The 24,582-nt window shown below is 40.6% G+C and overlaps 1 protein-coding gene across 9 annotated transcripts in view; it reads left to right on the top strand.

Moving 5' to 3' along the window:
* The window catches only part of LOC105484242 (ELKS/RAB6-interacting/CAST family member 1), a 541,895-nt gene that overhangs the window by 170,552 nt on the left and 346,761 nt on the right, over positions 1–24,582 (top strand). For all 9 annotated transcript variants that reach the window (XM_071070649.1, XM_071070651.1, XM_071070652.1 and 6 more), the window contains 3 exons: positions 16,231–16,368; positions 17,619–17,759; positions 19,742–19,882. In XM_071070649.1, the coding sequence (XP_070926750.1) occupies positions 16,231–16,368; positions 17,619–17,759; positions 19,742–19,882 (420 nt within the window). The remainder of the gene's footprint in view (positions 1–16,230; positions 16,369–17,618; positions 17,760–19,741; positions 19,883–24,582) is intronic.

The following is a 24,582-nucleotide window of genomic DNA, read 5'->3' as shown; positions in this document are numbered from 1 at the left end:
TACATCATGGAAATAATTTTGGCTCTTATTAAACATTATTTCTTTGGGCTTTTAAGTAACTGAGTGAATAATTTGAGGATTTGGGCTTATCTGTGTTGTTTTTCATCGTTGTTAGTACACCACATTAATGTTCTCAGAGTCTTGCAAGTTCTAGTTGAGTGTTTTGACTGAGCACACGTTTTAAACTTGAAAAATGATAATGAACACGTCAGTAAGGAAGGGTCCGATCCCTCTTCTGACGAAGATTGTTCTTAGTTGTTTCTCAGGAGATCCTGTAGCAGGAACTTGTCAGAGTAATAAATATACAGACACATATCTAGAGAAAGACAAAGGATTTAGGGAAAAGTGCCTGGTCACAGTTTTAAAGCAGAGTCAGTATTTTTATTCTGCTTAAAAACTGCTTATAACTTGACATGAATTCTCTTACATTGCATTCTTATCTATGGTGATGGTTGTTTGATTAGATGCCCAGGTATCTGTCAACTCTAGTTGAGAAATTGAAGTAACTAACCACGTGAAGAAGTTATTAAATCAGACTCTGATGGATCTGCCTTTTATGCTCTTCCTTTTTCCTGCTACACCAGTATGTATATCCTAACCAGAAAATAGCTTCAAGAATCAGACATGTATTTTGTTCTTTATCTGTTTAATCTTCCTATAATTACCAGACTTTCTCACTTTTTTCTCCTAACAATTTTTTTTTCCTAAAGGAGTTTTTCAGATTAGAAAAATCATGTAATTTTACAGAGAAAAATTGGCAAAATTCTGTAAGATCTTTGGACCTTTTTTTTTTTTTTTTTTTTTTTTGAGACAGAGTCTCACTCTTTTACCCAGGCTGGAGTGCAGTGGTGTGATCTCAGCTCACTGCAACCTCCGCCTCCTGGGTTCAAGCGATTCTCCTGCCTCAGCCTCCTTAGTACCTGGGACTACAGGCGACAGGCACGTGCCACCACACCCTGCTAAGTTTTGTATTTTTAGTAGAGACGGGTTTTCACCATGTTGGCCAGGATGTTCTCGATCTCCTGACCTTGTGATCCACCCACCTTGGCCACCCAAAGTGCTGGGATTGCAGGCATGAGTCACCATGCCCTGTCAATCTTTCGGCTTCTTATATACATTGCATATAGGTAAGGAACTGACATTTGGATTTGTTCTCCTTGCATCCCATTCAGGTTGAACTCTGCCTTTATACACAGCAAATTCAGTATTTTTATTTTTTTTGAGACAGGGTCTCATTCTGTCGCCCAGGCTGGAGTGTAGTGGTGCGATCATGGTTCACTGCAGCCTCAACTTCCTGGGCTCAGGTGATCCTCCTACCTCAGTGCTGCAAGTAACTAAGACTACAGTTGTACACCACCATGCCTGGCTGATTGTTAATATTTTTTGTAGTAGAGATGGGTTTCGCCATGTTGCTTAGGCTGGTCTCAAACTCCTGGGATCAAATGATCTACCTGCCTCAGCCTCCTGAAGTGCTGGGATTACAGGTGTGAGCCACTGCACTGGCCAAATTTGGCACTTTCTTTCTTTTTTTTTTTTTTTTTTTTTTGAGACGGAGTCTCACGCTGTTGCCCAGGCTGGAGTGCAGTGGCGCGATCTTGGCTCACTGCAAGCTCCGCCTCCCGGGTTCCCGCCATTCTCCTGCCTCAGCCTCCTGAGTAGCTGGGAGTACAGGCGCCCGCCACCGCGCCCGGCTAATTTTTTGTATTTTTAGTAGAGACGGGGTTTCACTGTGGTCTCGATCTCCTGACCTTGTGATCCGCCCGCCTCGGCCTCCCAAAGTGCTGGGATTACAGGCTTGAGCCACCGCGCCCGGCCATTTGGCCCTTTCATAAAGCAACTAAGGAAACAACTTTAAATGAAGTAACTGGTTTTTTTTTTTTTTTTTTTTTTTTTTTTTGGAGGAGGAGTCTCTCTCTGTTGCCCAGGCTGGAGTGCAGTGGCGCAATCCTAGCTCACTGCAACCTTCACCTCCCAGGTTCAAGTGATTCTCCTGCCACAGCCTCCCGAGTAGCTGGGATTACAGGTGCACACCACCACTCCTGGCTAATTTTTTTGTATTTTTAATAGAGATGGGGTTTTACCATGTTGGCCAAGCTGGTTTCGAACTCCTGACCTCAGATGATCTGCCCTCCTCGGCCTCCCAAAGTGCTAGAATTACAGGCGTGAGCCGTCACAGCCGGCCGTGACTCATCATTTTAAACATTCTGGATTCTTGGAAAGAATGCCACCGATTAATGATTTGTAACTTCTCTTTTGACAGTCTGATAAAAGCTATGGGCTTTCTCCAGGTAAAAGTGTGCATAGTTCGTTTGTGTGAACTGGGATATAATATACACCTTAAGGTTTATCCGTGAACTTCTGATGAAAAACACCCACCTTTCATCATGACGTGGTGAAGAAAAAAATAAATAAATCAAAGCACCCACCATCTGTGGAACAACCAAGTTGGTGATATACACTGGTTTCTAGGTTTCACAAAATCATAAAATATGTATATCGGTCAAATACAACAGAAATTCAGGGCAACTATAATTTCATGTTAATTATAATTTCACTAGAAAGAGTGATCGATGCAACCTGGTTCTCTCCTGAGTGTTGGAGGACTTACTCCTCCGGATCACTGGAAGTGTTATCTACAGGAAGCCCTCAACTTTCCCTAGAGATTGTCTTGGCTAAAGACACCACCTTGCCCGAGGGCATGCCCCTCCCATGGACATGCAGTGATTGATCCTTGTGAGGGACCATGGCTTGAACTCCTTCCCCCTACTTGGAACGACAGCTTGAGAACTCCTCATGGGGTTGTCAGAATCCTTTGGGACTTCATGGCAACTGAATTGCTCCCTCTGTACAATCCTGATTTTTCTCTTCGTTTCTACTGACACTCATCCCAAAGACAAACTCTAATAAACTTCTTGCATAGTAATGTCTATCTCAGGGTCTACTTCCTGGGAAACCCAGTCTTGGGTAGAATATGGGGAAGGATATTAGTACAAGTTAGCATCTTTCAACTCATAAAAGTAGACCTGGCGAAAATAAAAATTCAGTGAGATGAACTTGAATTTAAATTAAAAACATGTGAAACATCTCGTCATATTTCTTTCAGACCTTATATTCAGGTAGTTTTTGAAAGTCTTGATTTCTTTGAATTTATTTGTGTCTCTCAGTCTTTCTTTGGCATTGAAGAAAACTCCCCAAATCTCTGAAAGCTTGATCTGTTTGGTTACACATTATGACCTTGTGAAAGGTATGGGTTAAATAATACAGTTGCTTACATGCCCCAAAGAAACCCCTAGAGATTTTCCATGTTGACAAGTGAATATGATAAGAGAATCTCCTTTTGCTAAGATTTCTTGGATTGTATTTAGAAAATATTTGGTTTTGTCATTATCATTAAAATTATGGTTGTCTATTCTAAATATATGAAAAGTATGGAAAAGCTATAAAAAAGAAAAATCTATGTAAAAATAAACTTCTCCTCACTTGAAATTGGTATAATATTACTCATACTTTTTGGTGACCTGTCTTATTCATGTAATAGTGTATAATAAACACGTTTTTGTATCCTTAATTCTCAAGAATACGAGCTGTAATGGTATAATATTCTTTCCACCCAGTAGATAGACCGTATTGAATTTGGCCAGCCTTTTATTGTTATGTGTTTAATTATTCCCAATTTTTAAATTATTACAATACAATGGATTTTTTTTTAAATTAAGCCTCTTTTGCCTGCTTTAGTTTTTTAAAAGATACTGGATCTCTCATCACTAAAATGTAGTGAACTGAGACTAGGCTACCTGGATAGCCACTGTAACGCAACAACTTCAGGGGAAGCCGTTCACATAGATGATACGAATTGAGGGCCGTGGTGAAATCTCATCATTGCTAATGCCACGGAAGGATTGCCATTGTGGATTTATGTGCCCTCTTTGTCTTTCGAGCAATTATAGCACAGGGAGGTCTGTCAATTTTATATACATGCCGACTAGATATAAAAAGGAGGGTTTGTGCTGCTTTCCATGATTGTCTACCAGGCAGATTGACTGGCAGTGACCTTTGGTCTTACCAGCTTTTGTGTCATTTTATCCAGTGGTTCTAATGCAAGAGGCCCATAGTTCCATGATCTGTACCACGAACAAATCTGCCAAGGAACTTTCTTTCCTACCAGCAATTAACAAAATCTGCCTGGAGCAGTGGACTCTGAAAAGATATTTTCTTAAGGGCTATGCCATTCCTGTATAATTAAATTTGAACAGTTTTAAAGATAAAATATAGTAGTATTCTGGTGAAGTTTATTACTTTTTAAATGTTCTCTTCTTCCTTATAAGAACATTGTTATATTTTATAATCAAAAGGCATATTAATAGTCTTGTTTTACAGTTAAAGTGATGAGAAAGATTAAGCAAATTGCTCAATGCCACGTAACTAGTCACTCATTACAGTAATTCACTCTGTAGTCTGTACTATGAGAGAACAGCACAACTGAGAGGGAAACCCAACCAAGGAAGTATTAGTTGCTGCCTGACGACATCTTTGCTGGGCTTATTGAGGACCATAAGCAGTAATTGAGAATACTGATATGAAAACTTTTAAAAACCCAAATTGAATTTAAAACATTTCTTAGAGTTTCTTATGGTTTTGTCAGTCTTGCAGCTTCTCATCACTGGAAACAAGTGGAGAAGCAAAAATTTAGATGTCAACATAATAGTCTGGGCAAGACATTCTTTTTTTTTTTTTTTGGTAAATTATAGTTTTGCCTTGTTTGTATATTTTGTTTGAGTGTCTGATGGTAGACAAACTGTTGACTAGAAATCAGGGGACTTAGAACCTGAAAAGGAAAAATTCACTATTAATTACTATAGATCCCTCTTTGCCAACTGATTCTGACCAGTTCATCCAGACTGTATTTCTGCCATCAATACCGAAAGGCATTATTAACCAAGAAAGTAAAGATCAGAGCCTTTTCGAATAACTGACTTCATACAGTAAATTTGATGCTGATGGCTACTTCAAAGAACTGTGGAGGCACCCTCAAAAGTGTTCCTTTAAATGATATTTAAAGTGAACCAGGGGATTGCAAAAAGTGTGTTTGAGCTGTCTGGTCCTCAGAACTGTGTCCTAGAGGAAGTCTCTTCTGCGTTTGCCCAGTGATTTGGGCCTCAAAGGCAGAGTAATCAGTTCCACTTGGCTGGGAATAAATCACCCACACTGAAACATGATAGCTCCTGACAACTGGGCAGTGCTGATAAAAGCCAAAACAAAAGATGTCAATAAATCTGTGCCAGTGTGGAATTAGTATGCAGATTTGATGAATTCACTATGTAGCATTGCAGTCAGCATTAGACTTCCTCTGATTTCATCAGTGTTTCTTTCTTGTTAAAATAAAAATTGTATGAGGACAAGAAAGCCGGTATATAAAGTAACTATTTTATTTCTGTTTCTTTCCACCCTAGTAAACAAAACTGTACCATGATTACAGAGGTCATTTTAAGGAATAATGTCGTCTTTCTCCAAACAGTTAATTTAAAAATATTTCTTCCTTGGGCTGGGTACAGTGACTCACATCTGTAATCCCAGTGCTTTGAGAGGCCACGGTGGGAGGATCACTTGATGCCAGGAGTTTGAGAACAGCCTGGGCAATGTTGCCATACTTCGTCTCTACGAAGATTAACAATTGGCTGGGTGTGGTGGCATGCATGTGTAGTCTCCCCTACTCTGGAGGCTGAGACTGGAGGATTACTCGAGCTCAGGAGTTCAAGGATTCAGTGAGCAACGATTACACTGTCACACTTCAGCCTTGGTGACAGAGCAAGACCCTGTCTCAAAAACAGAACAAACAAATAGGTATTTCTTGAGTTTACTACACAGTGATAATTATCTATGATGGTAAACTGTATATATAAACCTGTTTGATATCACCCCGCTTCTGTTATCATTGAGGGCACAGGTGTGTGGAATAAATGCCAGTTCCTTTGATCGCTACAAAATTTTGCTTGTAGAGAAATTGAATACATGCTAATGGTAGTGATTTCTTTCTATGTCAGGGAGAGTTTATACAAAAAAAACCCCCATGGGATTATAAAATGTATCCTTTTCTGTTACAATTGTTTTATTAATTTTCAATTTTAAAACTAATTTATGTAACAGAAGAAAAACCTTTTAAATGTTTTATTAGCAAGTTCTCCTTGGTCTATCTGTCTGTAAATAAACTAGCTTCCTTTAGCCTTGAAAGTTAGGCTAAACAGATTATTTTAATAACATCGTGGTCCTGAAATCCTTACGTCAAGTATCTTTGGCTCTGCCCACCAGCTTTAGTGTATGGTGATTAGATGTATGCTTCATCCATGAAGAATGTACTTTTCCATTTGCAGTGGTTTGGTACCTCATTCTTTGGGGGTTCTTTTATTCTTTGCTTCAGTAGCGGGTACATTTTAAATACATGATCGTAGTAATGATATACTATATGAATGAACACTATAATCATAAGATCATTTATGGAAAGATGCTTTATGTGATTACTTTTTCAGTTTTTCACCATAGAATGTATTATTTATAGGGTGGTAATTAAGAGTAGATTCTGGAGCTAGATTGCCTAGTGATTTTCTCGTAGTCCTGTAGTGATGCTTCAATCATTATTACATATAAAGTCCTTACACCAGTACCTGGCACGTTTTTAGGTGTTGGCTGCTCCTGTGATCTGCCTCCACACCGCCACTGTTATCATTGTTGTTCTTGTTACTGTTTTCTAGGGATTCTGTGGTTTATAGTCCTAAACAATGGAGACTTTTTAAAAACTAGATATACCGAGCATATTAAAAGGGTATTTTTCCACTACACATGATTCCGAACAATCATTTTGATCTTTATCTTCTAGCATGTGCATAATGGATCCAGTTTTTCTCTTGGCTGTTCAGAGCTTCTTATAAATCTTGTATTTCAGATCCTGTGGATTATTGAACTTAGTGGAGAATAGGCTCTCTGCTGAATATTTTATAAAATGGCATAATACATACTGAAATAATGTGGTATGGGACTGTCAGAGGAAACAACATTTACAACCTCAGCTTTAGCTTGGTGAAAAAGAAGAGAATAGTGACAAGAATAATGTGGTAACATTCATACTTCAGCTGGTTAGTGACTCATATCAACTGAGGTCCTTGATCACAAGGAAAGTGAGGATATGTCACAGGAGCCTTCAGTGGGGCTCAAATGTTATCCATCATGATGCTGGATCAATGGAAAGAGAAGTATTTTTATAGACACACCCACCTCCCACCCCTCGCATGTTTTGGGTTTGTTCCGTGCTTGCACAGCTGGTTTGCACCCATCTGGGTCTATTTCAGGTCTTCCTCACTGATGGCAACTTGCCCAGAGGAGGTAATCTTAGTGTCCACCCTTCTTTTTTTATTTTGTGAGATCCTTTCACTATGAATGTTTGTTTCTCTTCTTTTAGAAGTAAATAAGCGTCTAAGAATAGCCATCCCTTTTCACCTCTCCGACTCAACAGTCTGTCTGTCTAGAATGGGTAATTGAAAAAGAAAGTAGCTTGTCGAGAATTTGCTGATGGGATTTTACCTGGTTCAGCAGCTTCTGCACTTGAGTATATCAGCAGAAATGTTTACTAGCAAAGAATAATGGATTCCTTTAATAGTTTAATTACATATAAGGTATAAAAGTGAAATTGTTAACATTTTAATTCCTTAATTTCTCCCTAGATGCAGATGATGGAGTAGAAAGAAGGGTATTATCCTTATTATGTATGTAAGGGGTGTTTGTATATTAGGTAGGCTCGTAAAACCAATCTGTCGTCTTGTAAAACTTGGTTGGTTCTGTGAAATTTCATTTTAAATAATGTTTCTTGTATTGCCCTTTCTTGACAAGAAAGTCTAATCAGCAGCATGGCCATAGCTTTTCTTTGTGTAAGGCCTGTATGTTAGCAACTGGAATGACCTGCACAGCTGGTTAAACATGTAAACACCAAGGCATTGTGTTCTGTGTATACAGGTATACCTCAGAGACATTGCAGATTCAGTTCTCTACCACAATAAAATGAGTCAGACACATTTTTTGGCTTCCCAGAGCATGTAAAAGTTATGTTTATACTATATTGTAGTTTATTAAGTATGCAATAGCGTTATATCTAAAAATGTGCATAACTTAAAAATACTGTATTGCAAAATACGCTAATGATTTTCTGAGCCTTCAGCAAGTCATAATATTGTTGCTGGTGGAGGGTCTTGCCTCTGTGTTGGTGGCTGCTGACTGATCAGGGTGGTGGTTGCTGAAGGTTGGGGCGGCTGTGGCAATTTCTTTTTTTTTTTTTTTTTTTTTTTTTGAGACGGAGTCTTGCTCTGTAGCCCGGGCTGGAGTGCAGTGGCCGGATCTCAGCTCACTGCAAGCTCCGCCTCCCGGGTTTACGCCATTCTCCTGCCTCAGCCTCCGGAGTAGCTGGGACTACAGGCGCCCACCACCTCGCCCGGCTAGTTTTTTTTTTTTTTTGTATTTTTAGTAGAGACGGGGTTTCACCGTGTTAGCCAGGATGGTCTCGATCTCCTGACCTCGTGATCCGTCCGTCTCGGCCTCCCAAAGTGCTGGGATTACAGGCTTGAGCCACCGCGCCCGGCCAGCTGTGGCAATTTCTTAAAGACATCAATGAAGTTTGCTGCGTCGATGGACTCGTCCTTTCAAGAAAGATTTCTCTGAATCATACAGTGCTATTTGATAGCATTTTACCCACAGTAGAATTTCTTTCAAAATTAGAGTCAGTCCTCTCAACCCTTGGCACTGCTTTATCAACGGAGTTTATTAATATTCTACATATTTTGTTGTGATTTCAGCAATGTTCACAGTATCTTCACCAAGAGTAGATTCTGTCTCAAAAAAACAAAAACAAAAACAAAAAAAACAACTCTTTTTACTCATTCAGAAGCAGCAGCTCCACAGCTGTCAGTTTTGTTTTTTTTTTTTTTTTGGAGACAGAGTTTTGCTATTGTTACCCAGGCTGGAGTGCAATGGCGTGATCTTGGTTCGCTGCAACCTCTGCCTCCTGGGTTCAAGTGATTCTTCTGCCTGAGCCTCCCAGGTAGCTGGGGTTACAGGCGCCCACCCCCACGCCTGGCTAACTTTTTGCATTTTTAGTAGAGATGGGGTTTCTCCATGTTGGCCTGGCTGGTCTTGAACTCCTGACCTCGAGTGATCTGCCTGCCTTGGCCTCCCAAAGTGCTGGGATTACAGGTGTGAGCCACCGTGCCTGGCCCATCTGTTCAAATTTTATCATGAGGGTGCAGCAGTTCAGTCACAGCTTCAGGCTCCACTTCTAATTCTGGTTCTCTTGCTATTTCCACATGTTTAGTGACGACTTCTACTGAAGTCTTGAGTCTGTCAGAGTTAACCAGGAGGATTGGAATCAACTTCTTCTGATCTCCTGTTAACGTTGATATTTTGACCTCCTCTTATGGATCACAAATGTTCTTAATGACATCAGGAATGGTGAATCCTTTCCAAAACGTTTTCAGTTTACTTCGCCCAGATCCATCAGAGGAATCACCAACTATGGCCTTACAAAATATGTTTCTTAAATAGTAAGACTAGGAATCAGAATGGCTCCTTGATCCATGAGTTGCAGAATGGATGTTGTATGAGCAGGCGTAAGAAAAGCATGAATCTCCGTGTATCTCTCTGTCAGAGCTCTTGGGTGACCAGATGCGTTGTTGATGAGCAGTAATATTTTGAAAGGCATCTTTTTTTCTGAGCAGTAGGTCTCCACAGTGGGTTTAATACACCAAGTACACCATGATGTAAACAGATGGGCTGTGATCCAGGCTTCATTGTTCCATTTATAAAGCATAGGCAGAGTAATTCTTTAATTACTAATTTAAAGAATTCTTTAATCAGAATGATAAATGAACATTGGCCTCAACTTTCAGTCACCAGCTGCATTATCCCCTAACAAGAGAGTCATCCTCTTCTTTGAAGCTTTGTTTTCTTTGTGTTTTTTTTGTTTGTTTTTGTTTTTGTTTTTGTTTTTGCTTTTTGAGACAGAGTCTTGCTTCGTTGCCCAGGCTGGAGTGCAGTGGCATGAACTTGGCTCACTGCAACCTCTGCCTTTTGGGTTCAAACAGTTCTCTCGTCTCAGCCTCCTGAGTAGCTGGGATTACAGGCATGGGCCACCATACCCGGCTAATGTTTGAAGGTTTAAAGCCAGACGTTGACTTATCCTCTCTAGCTATAAAAGTTCTAGATGGCATCTTTTGCCGAAGGCTGTTTCATCTATTAGGTTGGTGCAAAAGTAATTTCTATGGCAAAACCTGCAATTACTTTTGCACCAACCAAATGCATTCAAAGTCCATTGTTTGCTGAGGCCACCTTCACTGATTATCCTAGCTAGACCTGGATAAGGTGCTGCAGCTTCTCCATCAGCACTTGCTGCTTTACTTTGCACTTTTAGATTATGGAGACGGCTTCTTTCCTTAAACCTCATGAACCAACCTCTGCTAGCTTGAAACTTTGCTCCTTTAGCTTCTTCACCTCTCAATCTCCATTGAAATGAAGAAGTTAGGGCCTTGCTCTGGATTAGGCGTTGGCTTGAGGAATGCTGTGGCTGGTTTGATCCTGTATCCAAACCAGTAAACTTTTCCCATATCAGCAATAAGGTTGCTTTGTTTTTTGTGTGTTCACTGGAGTGGCAGTTTTGATTTCCTTCAGTGACTTGACTGTGTGGTTCCAGAGGCCTAGCTTTCAGCCTGCCTTGGCTTTTGACATGCCATCCTCACTAAGCTTAATCTTTTTTACTTTTCAAACTCTGCTTGCAGCATTTGACTTAATCATTTCCAAATCTGGACTAGAAGTGAGAGATATGCGACTTTTCCTTCCACTTGACTATTTAGAGGGCATTGTTGGGTTATGAATTGGCCTAATTTCAATGTAGTTGTGTTTTAAGGAATAGGAAGGCTGACACAGGGAGAGAGGAGAGGGAATGATTGATCAGTGGAACAGTCAGAACACATGCAACGTTTCTTAAGTTCACCATCTCATACAGGTAGAGTTTATGGCACCCCAAATAAATTACAATAGTATCATCAAAGATCACTGATCACAGATCACCATAACAGATACACTAATAATGAGAAATATTGCAGGAATTACCAAAATGTGACAGAGATACCAAGTTAGAACGCTGTTGAAAAGTGGCGCTGACAGACTTGCTTAACGCAGGGTTGCCACGAACCTTCAGTTAGTAAAAAACCAGTACCTGTGAAGAGCAATAAAGCAAAGCATAAGAAATGAAGGTATATGCGTATATAGAGTACTGAAGTTTTGAGTGGCGAAATTCTCTTTAATGGTTATGAGTTTCCCTAAATGTTGACCCAGATGCGATTTCAATAGTAGTGTCTGACTATTACTGCTTTCCATCTGGGATGAACTCAATTCTTACAGTAGGCTTTGGTCTCTTACTGGGCAATTCAGTGGTTCACCCATATGATTATCTCTTTGTTAACAAGTGAAAATGTAAGCTTCAACATATCCGTGTACCCTATTCTAAACTTAGCAAATCTCTTTCTTAACTTTTTTGTTCTGCCTGTCAAGTCCTTCTTGACTCTAGAGAGGTACCTTAAAGAGCTTGTACTAAATTTATTAATGTAAGAAACTACCTGACAATTGGATCCAGGATTGTTTTGTAATTCCGTTCTTGGCAAGAGTTTTTGTGAATCCCTAAATGCAGTTTATGAAAGTCCAAACTTATATATTCATTTATTGATTAATGTTTGCTACGATCTGAGATGTACCATATAGGAAGGTACAAAACAGATGGAGGGGCAGGATCCATGTCTACTTGTGGAGACATGTATAAAACAAAGAATTACATATGGCTACATACATTAATCAGTGCTATAATGATTGATAGATGGAGGAATGGAGATGTGTGATCAATATATAGATACCTGGAAGAATGGAGGAGTGTGTATTTATACATAATGTATACATGTATATGTATCATTAATGGGGTACAGACAATGATCAAGTTTTTCTCGTGGGGGTGAGGATAACAGACTATTCCTAGAGGAGATAATGTTTATCTTGCATTTTGAAAACCATGTAGAAAAATCAGGTAGTTCTAGTATCAGCTCAAGAGGAGACGGTGGTTATGTTCTCCTGCTTCATTTTTCTCCATAGAACTTATCTCTGCCCTACGCTATATTGATTCATTCATTTCTTCAGTCACTCCCTCCCTCCTCCCGTCATTCATTTATCTACCTTACTAGAATGTAAGCTCCATGAAGGCAGGAATTTGGTCTGTTTTCATTGCTCTGTTTCCTCAGCAACTGGAAAAGTGCCTGATCTATGGCAGGAATTTGAACTCGTGTATATATAGTGAATGAATGAACTTTGTGAGTAGTTGGTTTATTTATAATTTTCCTTTAGCTTATTAAGGATAGCTCCTCAGAATTTCCTTATAGTTTTGATTTTTTTATTATACTTGAATAATACTTTTTTATTGTACTTGAGTCTCCTTGTACTTGAGTGATAACATGCTGCTTGTTGTGCTTGAGTGATAACGCGCTCTTTCCACAATGTTATCTCACAGTATGTTTAGTCCCCGTAATCTTGCCTGAACTGATACAAACTCTAATGGTTTTCGATGTCTATATGCGAAGTGCTCTTAAATTTTTGTTGAAAGAATGGGTCGGGTCCTTGCATGCTGACACTGCCAACACTGGCACTGTTACTTATTTAAAGTACAGAATTGGCCAGGCCATTTCTGTGCTTAAAAATCTCTAATGGTTCCCCTCTCTGGAATAAAGTCTGTGCTGCTTAGGTTGGTACGCAAGCGTCTTTGCTGCTTAGGTTGGTACACAAGCGTCTTTGCTGCTTAGGTTGGTACACAAGCGTCTGTGCTCCTTAGGTTGGTACACAAGCGTCTGTGCTCCTTAGGTTGGTACACAAGCGTCTGTGCTCCTTAGGTTGGTACACAAGCGTCTGTGCTCCTTAGGTTGGTACACAAGCGTCTGTGCTCCTTAGGTTGGTACACAAGCGTCTTTGCTCCTTAGGTTGGTACACAAGCGTCTGTGCTCCTTAGGTTGGTACACAAGCGTCTGTGCTCCTTAGGTTGGTACACAAGCGTCTTTGCTGCTTAGGTTGGTACACAAGCATCTTTGCTCCTTAGGTTGGTACACAAGCGTCTGTGCTCCTTAGGTTGGTACACAAGCGTCTTTGCTGCTTAGGTTGGTACACAAGCGTCTTTGCTCCTTAGGTTGGTACACAAGCGTCTTTGCTGCTTAGGTTGGTACACAAGCGTCTTTGCTGCTTAGGTTGGTACACAAGCGTCTGTGCTCCTTAGGTTGGTACACAAGCGTCTGTGCTCCTTAGGTTGGTACACAAGCGTCTGTGCTCCTTAGGTTGGTACACAAGCGTCTGTGCTCCTTAGGTTGGTACACAAGCGTCTGTGCTCCTTAGGTTGGTACACAAGCGTCTTTGCTCCTTAGGTTGGTACACAAGCGTCTGTGCTCCTTAGGTTGGTACACAAGCGTCTGTGCTCCTTAGGTTGGTACACAAGCGTCTTTGCTGCTTAGGTTGGTACACAAGCATCTTTGCTGCTTAGGTTGGTACACAAGCGTCTTTGCTCCTTAGGTTGGTACACAAGCGTCTTTGCTCCTTAGGTTGGTACACAAGCGTCTTTGCTGCTTAGGTTGGTACACAAGCGTCTTTGCTGCTTAGGTTGGTACACAAGCGTCTGTGCTCCTTAGGTTGGTACACAAGCGTCTTTGCTGCTTAGGTTGGTACGCAAGCGTCTTTGCTCCTTAGGTTGGTACGCAAGCGTCTTTGCTCCTTAGGTTGGTACGCAAGCGTCTTTGCTCCTTAGGTTGGTACGCAAGCGTCTTTGCTGCTTAGGTTGGTACGCAAGCGTCTTTGCTCCTTAGGTTGGTACGCAAGCGTCTTTGCTGCTTAGGTTGGTACGCAAGCGTCTTTGCTGCTTAGGCTGGTACGCAAGCGTCTTTGCTGCTTAGGTTGGTACGCAAGCGTCTTTGCTCCTTAGGCTGGTACGCAAGCGTCTTTGCTGCTTAGGCTGGTACGCAAGCGTCTTTGCTGCTTAGGCTGGTACGCAAGCGTCTTTGCTGCTTAGGCTGGTACGCAAGCGTCTTTGCTGCTTAGGCTGGTACGCAAGCGTCTTTGCTGCTTAGGCTGGTACGCAAGCGTCTTTGCTGCTTAGGTTGGTACGCAAGCGTCTTTGCTGCTTAGGTTGGTACGCAAGCGTCTTTGCTCCTTAGGTTGGTACGCAAGCGTCTTTGCTGCTTAGGTTGGTACGCAAGCGTCTGTGCTCCTTAGGTTGGTACGCAAGCGTCTGTGCTCCTTAGGTTGGTACGCAAGCGTCTGTGCTCCTTAGGTTGGTACGCAAGCGTCTGTGCTCCTTAGGTTGGTACGCAAGCGTCTGTGCTCCTTAGGTTGGTACGCAAGCGTCTGTGCTCCTTAGGTTGGTACGCAAGCGTCTGTGCTCCTTAGGTTGGTACGCAAGCGTCTGTGCTCCTTAGGTTGGTACGCAAGCGTCTGTGCTCCTTAGGTTGGTACACAAGCGTCTTTGCTGCTTAGGTTGGTACACAAGCGTCTTTGCTGCTTAGGTTGGTACACAAGCGTCTTTGCTCCTTAGGTTGGTACACAAGCGTCTTTGCTCCTTAGGTTGGTACACAAGCGTCTTTGCTGCTTAGGTTGGTACACAAGCGTCTTTGCTGCTTAGGTTGGTACACAAGCGTCTGTGCTCCTTAGGTTGGTACGCAAGCGTCTTTGCTGCTTAGGTTGGTACGCAAGCGTCTTTGCTCCTTAGGTTGGTACGCAAGCGTCTTTGCTCCTTAGGTTGGTACGCAAGCGTCTTTGCTGCTTAGGTTGGTACGCAAGCGTCTTTGCTGCTTAGGTTGGTACGCAAGCGTCTTTGCTCCTTAGGTTGGTACGCAAGCGTCTTTGCTGCTTAGGCTGGTACGCAAGCGTCTTTGCTGCTTAGGCTGGTACGCAAGCGTCTTTGCTGCTTAGGTTGGTACGCAAGCGTCTTTGCTCCTTAGGTTGGTACGCAAGCGTCTTTGCTCCTTAGGTTGGTACGCAAGCGTCTTTGCTGCTTAGGTTGGTACGCAAGCGTCTTTGCTGCTTAGGTTGGTACGCAAGCGTCTTTGCTCCTTAGGTTGGTACGCAAGCGTCTTTGCTGCTTAGGTTGGTACGCAAGCGTCTTTGCTCCTTAGGTTGGTACGCAAGCGTCTTTGCTCCTTAGGTTGGTACGCAAGCGTCTTTGCTCCTTAGGTTGGTACGCAAGCGTCTTTGCTCCTTAGGTTGGTACGCAAGCGTCTTTGCTCCTTAGGTTGGTACGCAAGCGTCTTTGCTCCTTAGGTTGGTACGCAAGCGTCTTTGCTGCTTAGGTTGGTACGCAAGCGTCTTTGCTCCTTAGGTTGGTACACAAGCTCTTCTGTAGCTTGGCTTCAGCTGTGTGATGATGCATTTTCTTACCATCTCATAGTGGAATAAAAACGAGCCTATTCATTTTTCTTCATATCCGTTGTGTCCGGCATGTAATAAAGAATTCAACAAATGGTTTTTGAGTAAATGAGCACATATAAGTGTATATGAATGAATGGCCACAAAAATGTTTGCTGCTTAGATAAAAGATGATATAAGTAAATGAATGCATGTATGTATGAACGAATGGCTGTGAAAATGTTTGCTGCTTAGATAAAAGATGATATAAAACTGACATAACACTAGCCTTTAAGAACAGCCTTTTCTTTATATAGCTGATTTGTCTTTCTCGCTGTTTAGCTGCTCTATTCTCTGTCCTCCCTTTATTCTTTGTCAAGGAATCCCTCTTGGCATTTACAATGTCATATTAGAAGTAATTCTAGTCCTCATGGCTTTCCTCTCTACGTGGCCATCTCTATACTGGATCTTTTCTGCTAGCTACTTTTCTTATTTTGTTAGGGATTTGTGTGTGTGTGTGAGTGCGTGTGTGTGTGTGTGTGTGTGTGTCCATACACGTGTGTACCTTTTTTTTGTTTTGCCTACAAATTCCTACAAATTCAATTTGCCTACAAATTTAAGGTTTTGCATGTAATTCTGAAACTCTTAGGATTAAATGATTTCTACAGAAGCGCACACACAGACAACCCTGAACTGTTTTCAAATTGAAATGATTTTGATTGTGCCGCTGTGTTTTTATAAATGTCCTCTCTTTTCCCTTAAATATTTATGTGCATTTAGATTGAAAATCTTCAAGAGCAGCTTAGAGATAAGGAAAAGCAGATGAGCAGCTTGAAAGAGCGGGTCAAATCCTTGCAGGCCGACACCACCAACACTGACACTGCCTTGACAACTTTGGAGGAGGCCCTTGCAGAGAAAGTGAGTGACTGTCCCCAACTCCACACGCGTTTTCTGCGTTCTCATTAATCTAAGACTGGGTGTAGAATACAAAAGAAATCCCTGTGGGCAAAAGGGAAAAGAACTGCTGTGTGCTCTTGCTGACATATGTAGTGTGAAGGGGAAAATTTTTTTTTTTTAGGATAGAGTCCCAGTCTGTGCGCAGGCTGGAGGGCAGTGGTGTGATCTTGTCTCACTGCAAATTCCACCCCCCAGTTTCAAGCGATTGTCCTGCCTCAGCCTTCCAAGTAGCTGGGATTACAAGCATGAGCCACTATGCCCAACTAATCTTTTGTGTTTTCTGTAGAGACGGGGTTTTGCCATGTTGGCCAGACCGGTTTTGAACTCCTGACCTCAAGTAATCCACCCACCTCGGCCTCCCAAAGTGTTGGGATTACAGACATGAGTCCCTGCACCTGGCCAAATTGCTCTGATTTTCAAACTTCTTGAGTATCTGTTGACAGAAAGTTCTGATGATTTCTCTTTTCTTTACCTTCCTTTATATTTTAAACTCAATATATCAACATCTTTCCCATTCCCCCTTTTTGGTGTGTGAGTTGTGAGTTGTTTCCATTGCCTTGTAGGCGACGTGTGAGTAATATATCGAGAAGAAATGTTTGATAGTTATTGCCCTTAGGGTGTATATGTAAGCTTTTAGTTACCTGGAAATTGAATAAACGGAAATATTCCAAAAGAATACTTTAGTGGTATCAAATACCAGTTGAGATTATAAGAAAAGAAACCTTGGGATTGAAATGAATAAAGCTATGTCCTTGTTATGGCAAGATGAATAAGAAGGATGAATTATTTAGAAAGTGTGTTCTGGCTGGGCACTATGGCTCATGTCTGTAATTGCAGCACTTTGGGAAGCCAAGGCGGGCGGATCACCTGAGGTCACAAGTTCGAGACCAGCCTGGCCAACATGGAGAAACCCCGTCTCTACTAAAAATACAAAATTAGCCAGGTGTGGTGGCACGCTACTTGGGAGGCTGAAGCAGGAGAATCACTTGAACCCAGGAGGCGGAGGTTGCGGTGAGCCAAGATCATGCCATTGCACTCCAGCCTGGGCAACAAGAGCAAAACTCTTCTCTCAAAAAAAAAAGTGGATTCTTTAAAAACTCACCATTGTCTTTTGAACATAGAAGTTTGAAATTTCATCAGCTAATAGCAGAATTACAGTCATATAAGTGCAAAAGGGAATTTCCTCACATCTTGATTTATTCTCTCATCAGGAGCGGACAATTGAACGCTTAAAGGAGCAGAGGGACAGAGATGAGCGAGAGAAGCAAGAGGAAATTGATAACTACAAAAAAGATCTTAAAGACTTGAAGGAAAAAGTCAGCCTATTGCAAGGCGACCTTTCAGAGAAAGAGGTTAAGCTCACCGAAATGGAATTAGTGTGTTTGCTCAATCATTGCACGTGTCTGTATGTTGTTGGTGTGTTTGCTCAATCATTGCACGTGTCTGTATGTTGTTAGTGTGTTTGCTCAATCATTGCACGTGTCTGTATGTTGTTAGTGTGTTTGCTCAATCATTGCACGTGTCTGTATGTTGTTAGTGTGTTTGCTCAATCATTGCACGTGTCTGTATGTTGTTGGTGTGTTTGCTCAATCATTGCACGTGTCTGTATGTTGTTAGTGTGTTTGTTCAATCATTGCACGTGTCTGTATGTTGTTAGTGTGTTTGCTCAATCATTGCACGTGTCTGTATGTTGTTAGTGTTTGCTCAATCATTGCACGTGTCTGTATGTTGTTAGTGTGTTTGCTCAATCATTGCACGTGTCTGTATGTTGTTAGTGTGTTTGCTCAATCATTGCACGTGTCTGTATGTTGTTAGTGTGTTTGCTCAATCATTGCACGTGTCTGTATGTTGTTAGTGTGTTTGCTCAATCATTGCACGTGTCTGTATGTTGTTAGTGTGTTTGCTCAATCATTGCACGTGTCTGTATGTTGTTGGTGTGTTTGCTCAATCATTGCACGTGTCTGTATGTTGTTAGTGTGTTTGCTCAATCATTGCACGTGTCTGTATGTTGTTAGTGTGTTTGCTCAATCATTGCACGTGTCTGTATGTTGTTAGTGTGTTTGCTCAATCATTGCACGTGTCTGTATGTTGTTAGTGTGTTTGCTCAATCATTGCACGTGTCTGTATGTTGTTAGTGTGTTTGCTCAATCATTGCACGTGTCTGTATGTTGTTGGTGTTTTCATAATGCATGTACAAAGGATTCGATGGAAAATGCTTAGTATTCTTTTAGCAGGCTTTCTTGGATACCTTAAGGAATATTTCAGAAAGCTTTGCAGAGACGTAGTGGATTGGTTCATTCATTTTCTAAGTGTTACTATGTTTTATGTTGGTTTTTTACTTACTAATATTTTTATAGACCTAAAGTAACTGAAGCTCAGATACATTTGGAGAACTAGTGTGCTAAAGATAAGAAAGTTGACAGATAAAAGGAATATGCAAAAGAAGGAAATTTTATGTATACCAACTATCAAAGAACACAACAGCTATTAAATTGGGTGACTTAATCTACTTGAATCTTGCTTTTGGAGAATCCTGTTAGTATGACCTGAAGAGCAAAGATGCCTCATGCTGTGAAATCAGATGGTGATAATGCATGAACTGTAGCATCTTTCTGTGGATTTTCTTTCTGATATCTTTAGGAAATGTTATGGAAGTTTAAATTCCTAATAGAATTTTTCTTTTAATAGGGAAAAATGTGATTTATTTATTTTTTTCTTTTAAGAGATAGCGTCTCACTCTGTTGCCCAGGCTGGAGTGCAATGGCGTTATCATAGCTCACTGCAGTCTTGAACTCCTGAGCCCAAGGGATCTTCCTATGTCAGTCTTCCAAGTAGCTGGGACTATACTTGTGCACTACCATGCCCAGCTAAGGTAAAAATTTTTTTTTTGTGAAGACAGGGTCTTGCTATGTTGCCCAGGCTGGTCTTGAACTCCTGGCCTCAAGTGATCCCCCTGCCTCAGCCTCCCAAAATGCTGGGATTACAAGTATCTGGCCGAAAAATGTATTTTGTTTAAGTTAATGTAGCTACTGAGGTTTGACTACTTACATTCACAAAGCTTGATCTACTTTGGTTTATTTTGTAGAATGGGTATGTATTGACAGAACTCTTTAAATCACTGTTCAATTGGTATTTCTTGAGAATCCATCTTATTTGTTAAGAGTTGAAAGCTAGAGTTAATATTGTTTTATATTTCATGATGAATTTCCTTGAAATGGAAATATGTCAGCATTTGGTAATGGAAAGGAAATTACAGCTACCATGATAAATTTAAAATTTTAAATCTCTATTTTGTTTATAGTTATTTATTCTAGATGTGTGTTGCTTCTTTTAGGCTTCACTTCTGGATCTGAAAGAGCATGCTTCTTCTCTGGCGTCCTCAGGACTGAAAAAGGACTCACGGCTTAAGACACTAGAGATCGCTTTGGAGCAGAAGAAGGAGGAGTGTCTGAAAATGGAATCACAATTGAAAAAGGTTAAAGAAAAATTTTCACATTTTTTTTTTGCTTTGCTTTAAATAAGAGCATAGCCTTGGCATGTTTATATGAAATAATTTACCAATGGAGTAATAATCCCCCAAACTTTAAAATACCATGTATACCTGAATTATCTTAGCATTCTTATCCTACTTTATTTTATTCAAGATAATCCCCCAAGTCTTTGAAAATTGACAGTTCAGAGAAAAATTAAAATATGCAGCTCCCTCGTGGGTGAAATATGAGACGACAGTGTAAAAATCTCAGTTACCTGACATTTTTCTTCCATTAGAATCAGACTTCTGCCGGGTGCGGTAACTCGTGCCTGTAATTCCAGCTACTTGGGAGGTTGAGGTGGGAGGATTACTTGATGTCAGGAGTTGGACACCAGCCTGTGCTACAGAGTGAGACCCCATCTCGTAAAAAAAGAGAAAACGGTGGCTCACGCCTGTAATCCTGCACTTTGGGAGGCCGAGGCGGGCGGATCATGAGGTCAGGAGTTCGAGACCAGCCTGACCAACATGGCGAAACCCCGTCTCTACTAAAAACACACAAAAGATTAGCCAGGCGTGGTGGTGCGGGCCTGTAATCCCGGCTATTCAGGAGGCTGAGGCAGGAGAATCGCTTGAACCCAGGAGGCAGAGGTTGCATTGAGCCGAGATCCCGCCGCTGCACTCCAGCCTGGGCGACAGAGCAAAACTCCATCTCACATACACAAAAAAGAAGAATAAGGGAGAGCGTATTCTCTAATTTAACCTGTGTAGTAAGATCTGAGACTCAGAACAATTGTTAAATATCCTGTTTCAGATTTTATCTCATTTTGGAGAATGTTAATTTCCTAGCATTTTTTTTAAAAAGACAGGGCACATGTTGTCAGAAAGTTTTTTTTACTTGTTATACTTTTAATTTTTCATAGCAGCTTATGAGGCCTAGAATTTCGTTATCTTCACCTTCTACATTAGGCTCTGTTTTTTGGTTTACAGCTTATGTGTAGATTTACATAAAGGACTATTTGGCATATTTTCTTCTTGGAAACTATTACTAGTGTATTATTAGTGTTCTAGTTTACATTTATTCAAAAGCCTGTGCCTATCATTGACATTTTTAAAGTAGATTTCTTCTCTGTTTTGTTTGGAGTGGGAAATGACTGGTCTTGAGGTAATGATAATTGAAGTCATTTTTGACCTATTTATAGCTTAAGAATTTATATCCTGTATCTGAATATTGGCATTCCATGTCTTCAGTATGAGATAATGTCCTCAGAATTTATTAAGGAAAGGATTGAAACTCAACTTTTGAGATACCAGATTTTTTTTTGGTCTTTTTTTCTTTGTTTTTAGGAGACAGGGTCTTGCTCTGTCGTCCAGGCTGGAGTGCAGTAGCATAATCATAGTTTTCTGTGACTTCAAACTTCTGGGTTTAAGTGATCTTCTGCCTCATCTTCCCGAAGAGCTGGGACAACAGACCCATGCCACAACACCTGGCTAAGTTAATTTTGAGACGGAGTCTCACTCTGTCACCCAGGTTGGAGTGCAGTGGCGCCATCTCGTCTCACTGCAACCTCTGCCTCCTGGACTCAGGTGATTCTCCTGCCTCAGCCTCCATAGTAGCTGGGTTTATAGGCGTGTGCCACCGTGCCTGGCTAATTTTTGTATTTTTAGTAGAGACGGGGTTTCACCTTGTTGACCAGGCTGGTCTTGAATTCCTGACCTCATGATCCACCCGCCTTGGCCTCCCAAAGTGCTGTGATTACAGGCATGAGCCACCACACCCCGCCTTTTGTTTTTTTAAAATGGAGAGGTCTTGCCATGTTGCCTAGGCTGGTCTCAAACCCCTGCCTCAAGAGATCCTTCTGCCATGGCCTCCCAAACTGCTGGGAGCAAGACCACTATGCTCAGCCTTGAGTTATCAGAATTTTTAAAATGCTTAATTCTTTTTTTTTCCTTGTAGAGTGAAATACTTATTTCTATACTCTGATTTTTGTTGTTGAAGCTTTTTAAAATGTTTTTAACCATTAATTTTCTTTCCCTTGATTATCCTACTCTTAAAACCATTTTCTCTACTTTTCTGTCTTCTTTTCTCCCTGATGCTGCTTACTGTCTTCAGCATCCTGTAATAGTGTGGAGCCTCTCGTCCAAGCCAGCAAGTGGCCTCGCCAGGTGTTGCCATAAAGTCTCAGTTGATAGTTTTTTTCTGGCTTTTGTGTGAATGATATTTTTATCACCCTATAGATAAATGAATATGCTTAACCTTCTCATCTCTCCCTTCCCGAAACAGGAACTCTAGGTTTGTTTTTTTTTTAAAAATGATTCCTCTCTGAAGTATATTGAGGTGACTACAAAATAGAAAAAGTTCCTCATACTTTGGAAAGTGTTTGCGTTTCTGCTGCTTTTGCTTTGTTCTGTTCCTAGTGAGTTAATTAATTCAGGACTGCTTCTCGTTGCTTTTATTTCCACCATGTTGTGGCTTTTAGACACACCAGTTTAGGGTACAGTTTTGCTAACACATTAAATCGTGTATCTGCCAATAGAGTCTTTTATAAAGGCCATGCTTAGTAACTGAATTTTGACAACTGATGAAACCTGAAACAAAAGAAATTGGTAGAGGACTTAATCTTGAAAGTACCTCTGTTGCTGCCACAAAGCATTTAACAAAATTTACATGAACATTTCTCTTTTACTCAAGGTACTTTGAATCAGAGCTTTCCTAAGTATGTGTGTTTACCCCTTTAATAATTTTTGAAACCATTTTAAGGGACTGAATATGTTTTGTTGTTTATTGAATAAGGAAAAAACTTGTCTTAGTGTTTACTTTCTCATTAAATAGCTTATGTGGTGAAAATGTTGATTTCTATGGGAATATGATTATCTGCATGGTTTTGCAATCTTGCATGTTTTACTATAACATGTATGAAATATGAAAGAACAAAATCTGCCTCCAGTGTATGAGTATGAGTACTGAGGTTTTAATAATGTTAAAGGTAGGTATTTTTCAGTAGAACAAGGCCTGTGGATGGAGAGCTTAACCTTTAACTCAGTATTTTCAGGAGGATTATTCACTGTTACATCAGCTTCTCTTGTCCAAAGGTGACATTTTATACAAATATTGTTATTTCACTAAAGTTTGTAGCTTTTGCTTCTGAATCTTCTTGACCTTTTCACATTCTAAAAGCAAGGTGTATAGATCTGCATTTTTAAAGCATAGGTTAACGTATAGTTAGAACTTAATGGGTAAGAAAGGGGAGAAGAAAATGAAGCCATGAAATTAAACACCTTCATCCAGAAAATACCTTTCATATTGATACCATGATAAGTGACTCTATGGACAGAAGAAATACTTGCATCTTGAATTCAATGTCATATTCCACAATTTAGAAAACCATTTTATTTTTATTTATTTTTGTGACAGAGTCTCACTCTTGCCCAGGCTGGAGTGCAGTGGCACAATCTCGACTCACTGCAGCCTTCACCTCCCGGGTTCAAGCAATTCTCGTGCCACAGCCTCCCAGGTAGCTGGGATTACAGGTGTGTACCACCACGCCTGGCTAATTTTTGTATTTTTTAGTGGAGACGGGGTTTTGCCATGTTGGCCAGACTGGTCTCAAACTCCTGGCCTCAGGTGATCCACCCACCTTGGCCTCCCAAAGTGATGGGGTGACAGGCGTGAGCCACTGCACCTGGCTTAGAAGTCCATTTTAAAGGGATGCTTATAACACTGATTTGAAAAATAATGCCTTTTTTGGAGTTTGTATTGTAATTTATGAAGTTGTAAAGATCATTAAGGTGGTTTAAAATTCTTAGAATTTTATTTTAAAGTACAAATTAACTCAGCAAGAGTTTAGATGTAAACTACTCTGATATAGAATTTGTTGTCATAAAGGAAGGGAAGGTTTATAGTATCTTTTTTTTTTTTTAGCTTGATTTATTTTGTCTTTAAAGATTGTCATTTAGTATTCTTTTATTATCTTTATTGTTATTATTTTATTATTTTTTTGTAGAGGCGAGGTCCTACTGTGTTACCCTGGCAGGTGTTGAACTCCTGGGCTCAAAGAATTCTCCCAGCTTAGCCTCCCAAAGTGCTGGGATTGGAGGCGCGAACCACTGCACCTGGCCTCATTTGATAGTCTTAATCATCTTCTGGCTACATTTAATCATGCACTTATATTTAGTTACTGATTAATTTCTCCTCTTCCCAATCATTTTTCTTTTCCTACCATTTAGACCTAGGGACTGTTTTAAATCAAATGGAAACTAGCCCACTACTTTTGCATATTCATTTTTTCTACAAATAATTGAGTTTTTACTCTGACAGTTACCACACTGTGCACGGAGGATATATAATGGTGGACAAGACAGACCTGTCCCTTGACTCATATAATTTATAGCCTCTGTCAGGAAGATAGACACTTACGAAGGTAATTGTAGTAAATCACACGGTGTGAGGGACGCTTATATCAAAGAGAACTGACCTAGGTCCAGGTCATGGAGTACCTCCTAACAGAAGTGACACTTTCTAAGCTGAGACCTCAAAGTAAGGACTCGCTAGCATGTATGAAGGCCCAGAATGCTGATATGCAGTAGTTATATTTGTGGAGTTACAGTAAATAATTTATAATGAATTATTACAAATCAGAGTTATCTCAGTGACATTAAATGGCAGCTGGCCTTCACGTTTGTTTACACAGTCGTCTTTGTGCCCC

The sequence above is a fragment of the Macaca nemestrina genome, chromosome 10, assembly GCF_043159975.1.
Source record: "Macaca nemestrina isolate mMacNem1 chromosome 10, mMacNem.hap1, whole genome shotgun sequence".
Lineage (NCBI taxonomy): Eukaryota > Metazoa > Chordata > Mammalia > Primates > Cercopithecidae > Macaca > Macaca nemestrina.
The sequence above is the reverse complement of the archived record's forward strand: the minus strand, read 5'-3'. Positions and strand labels throughout refer to the sequence as shown.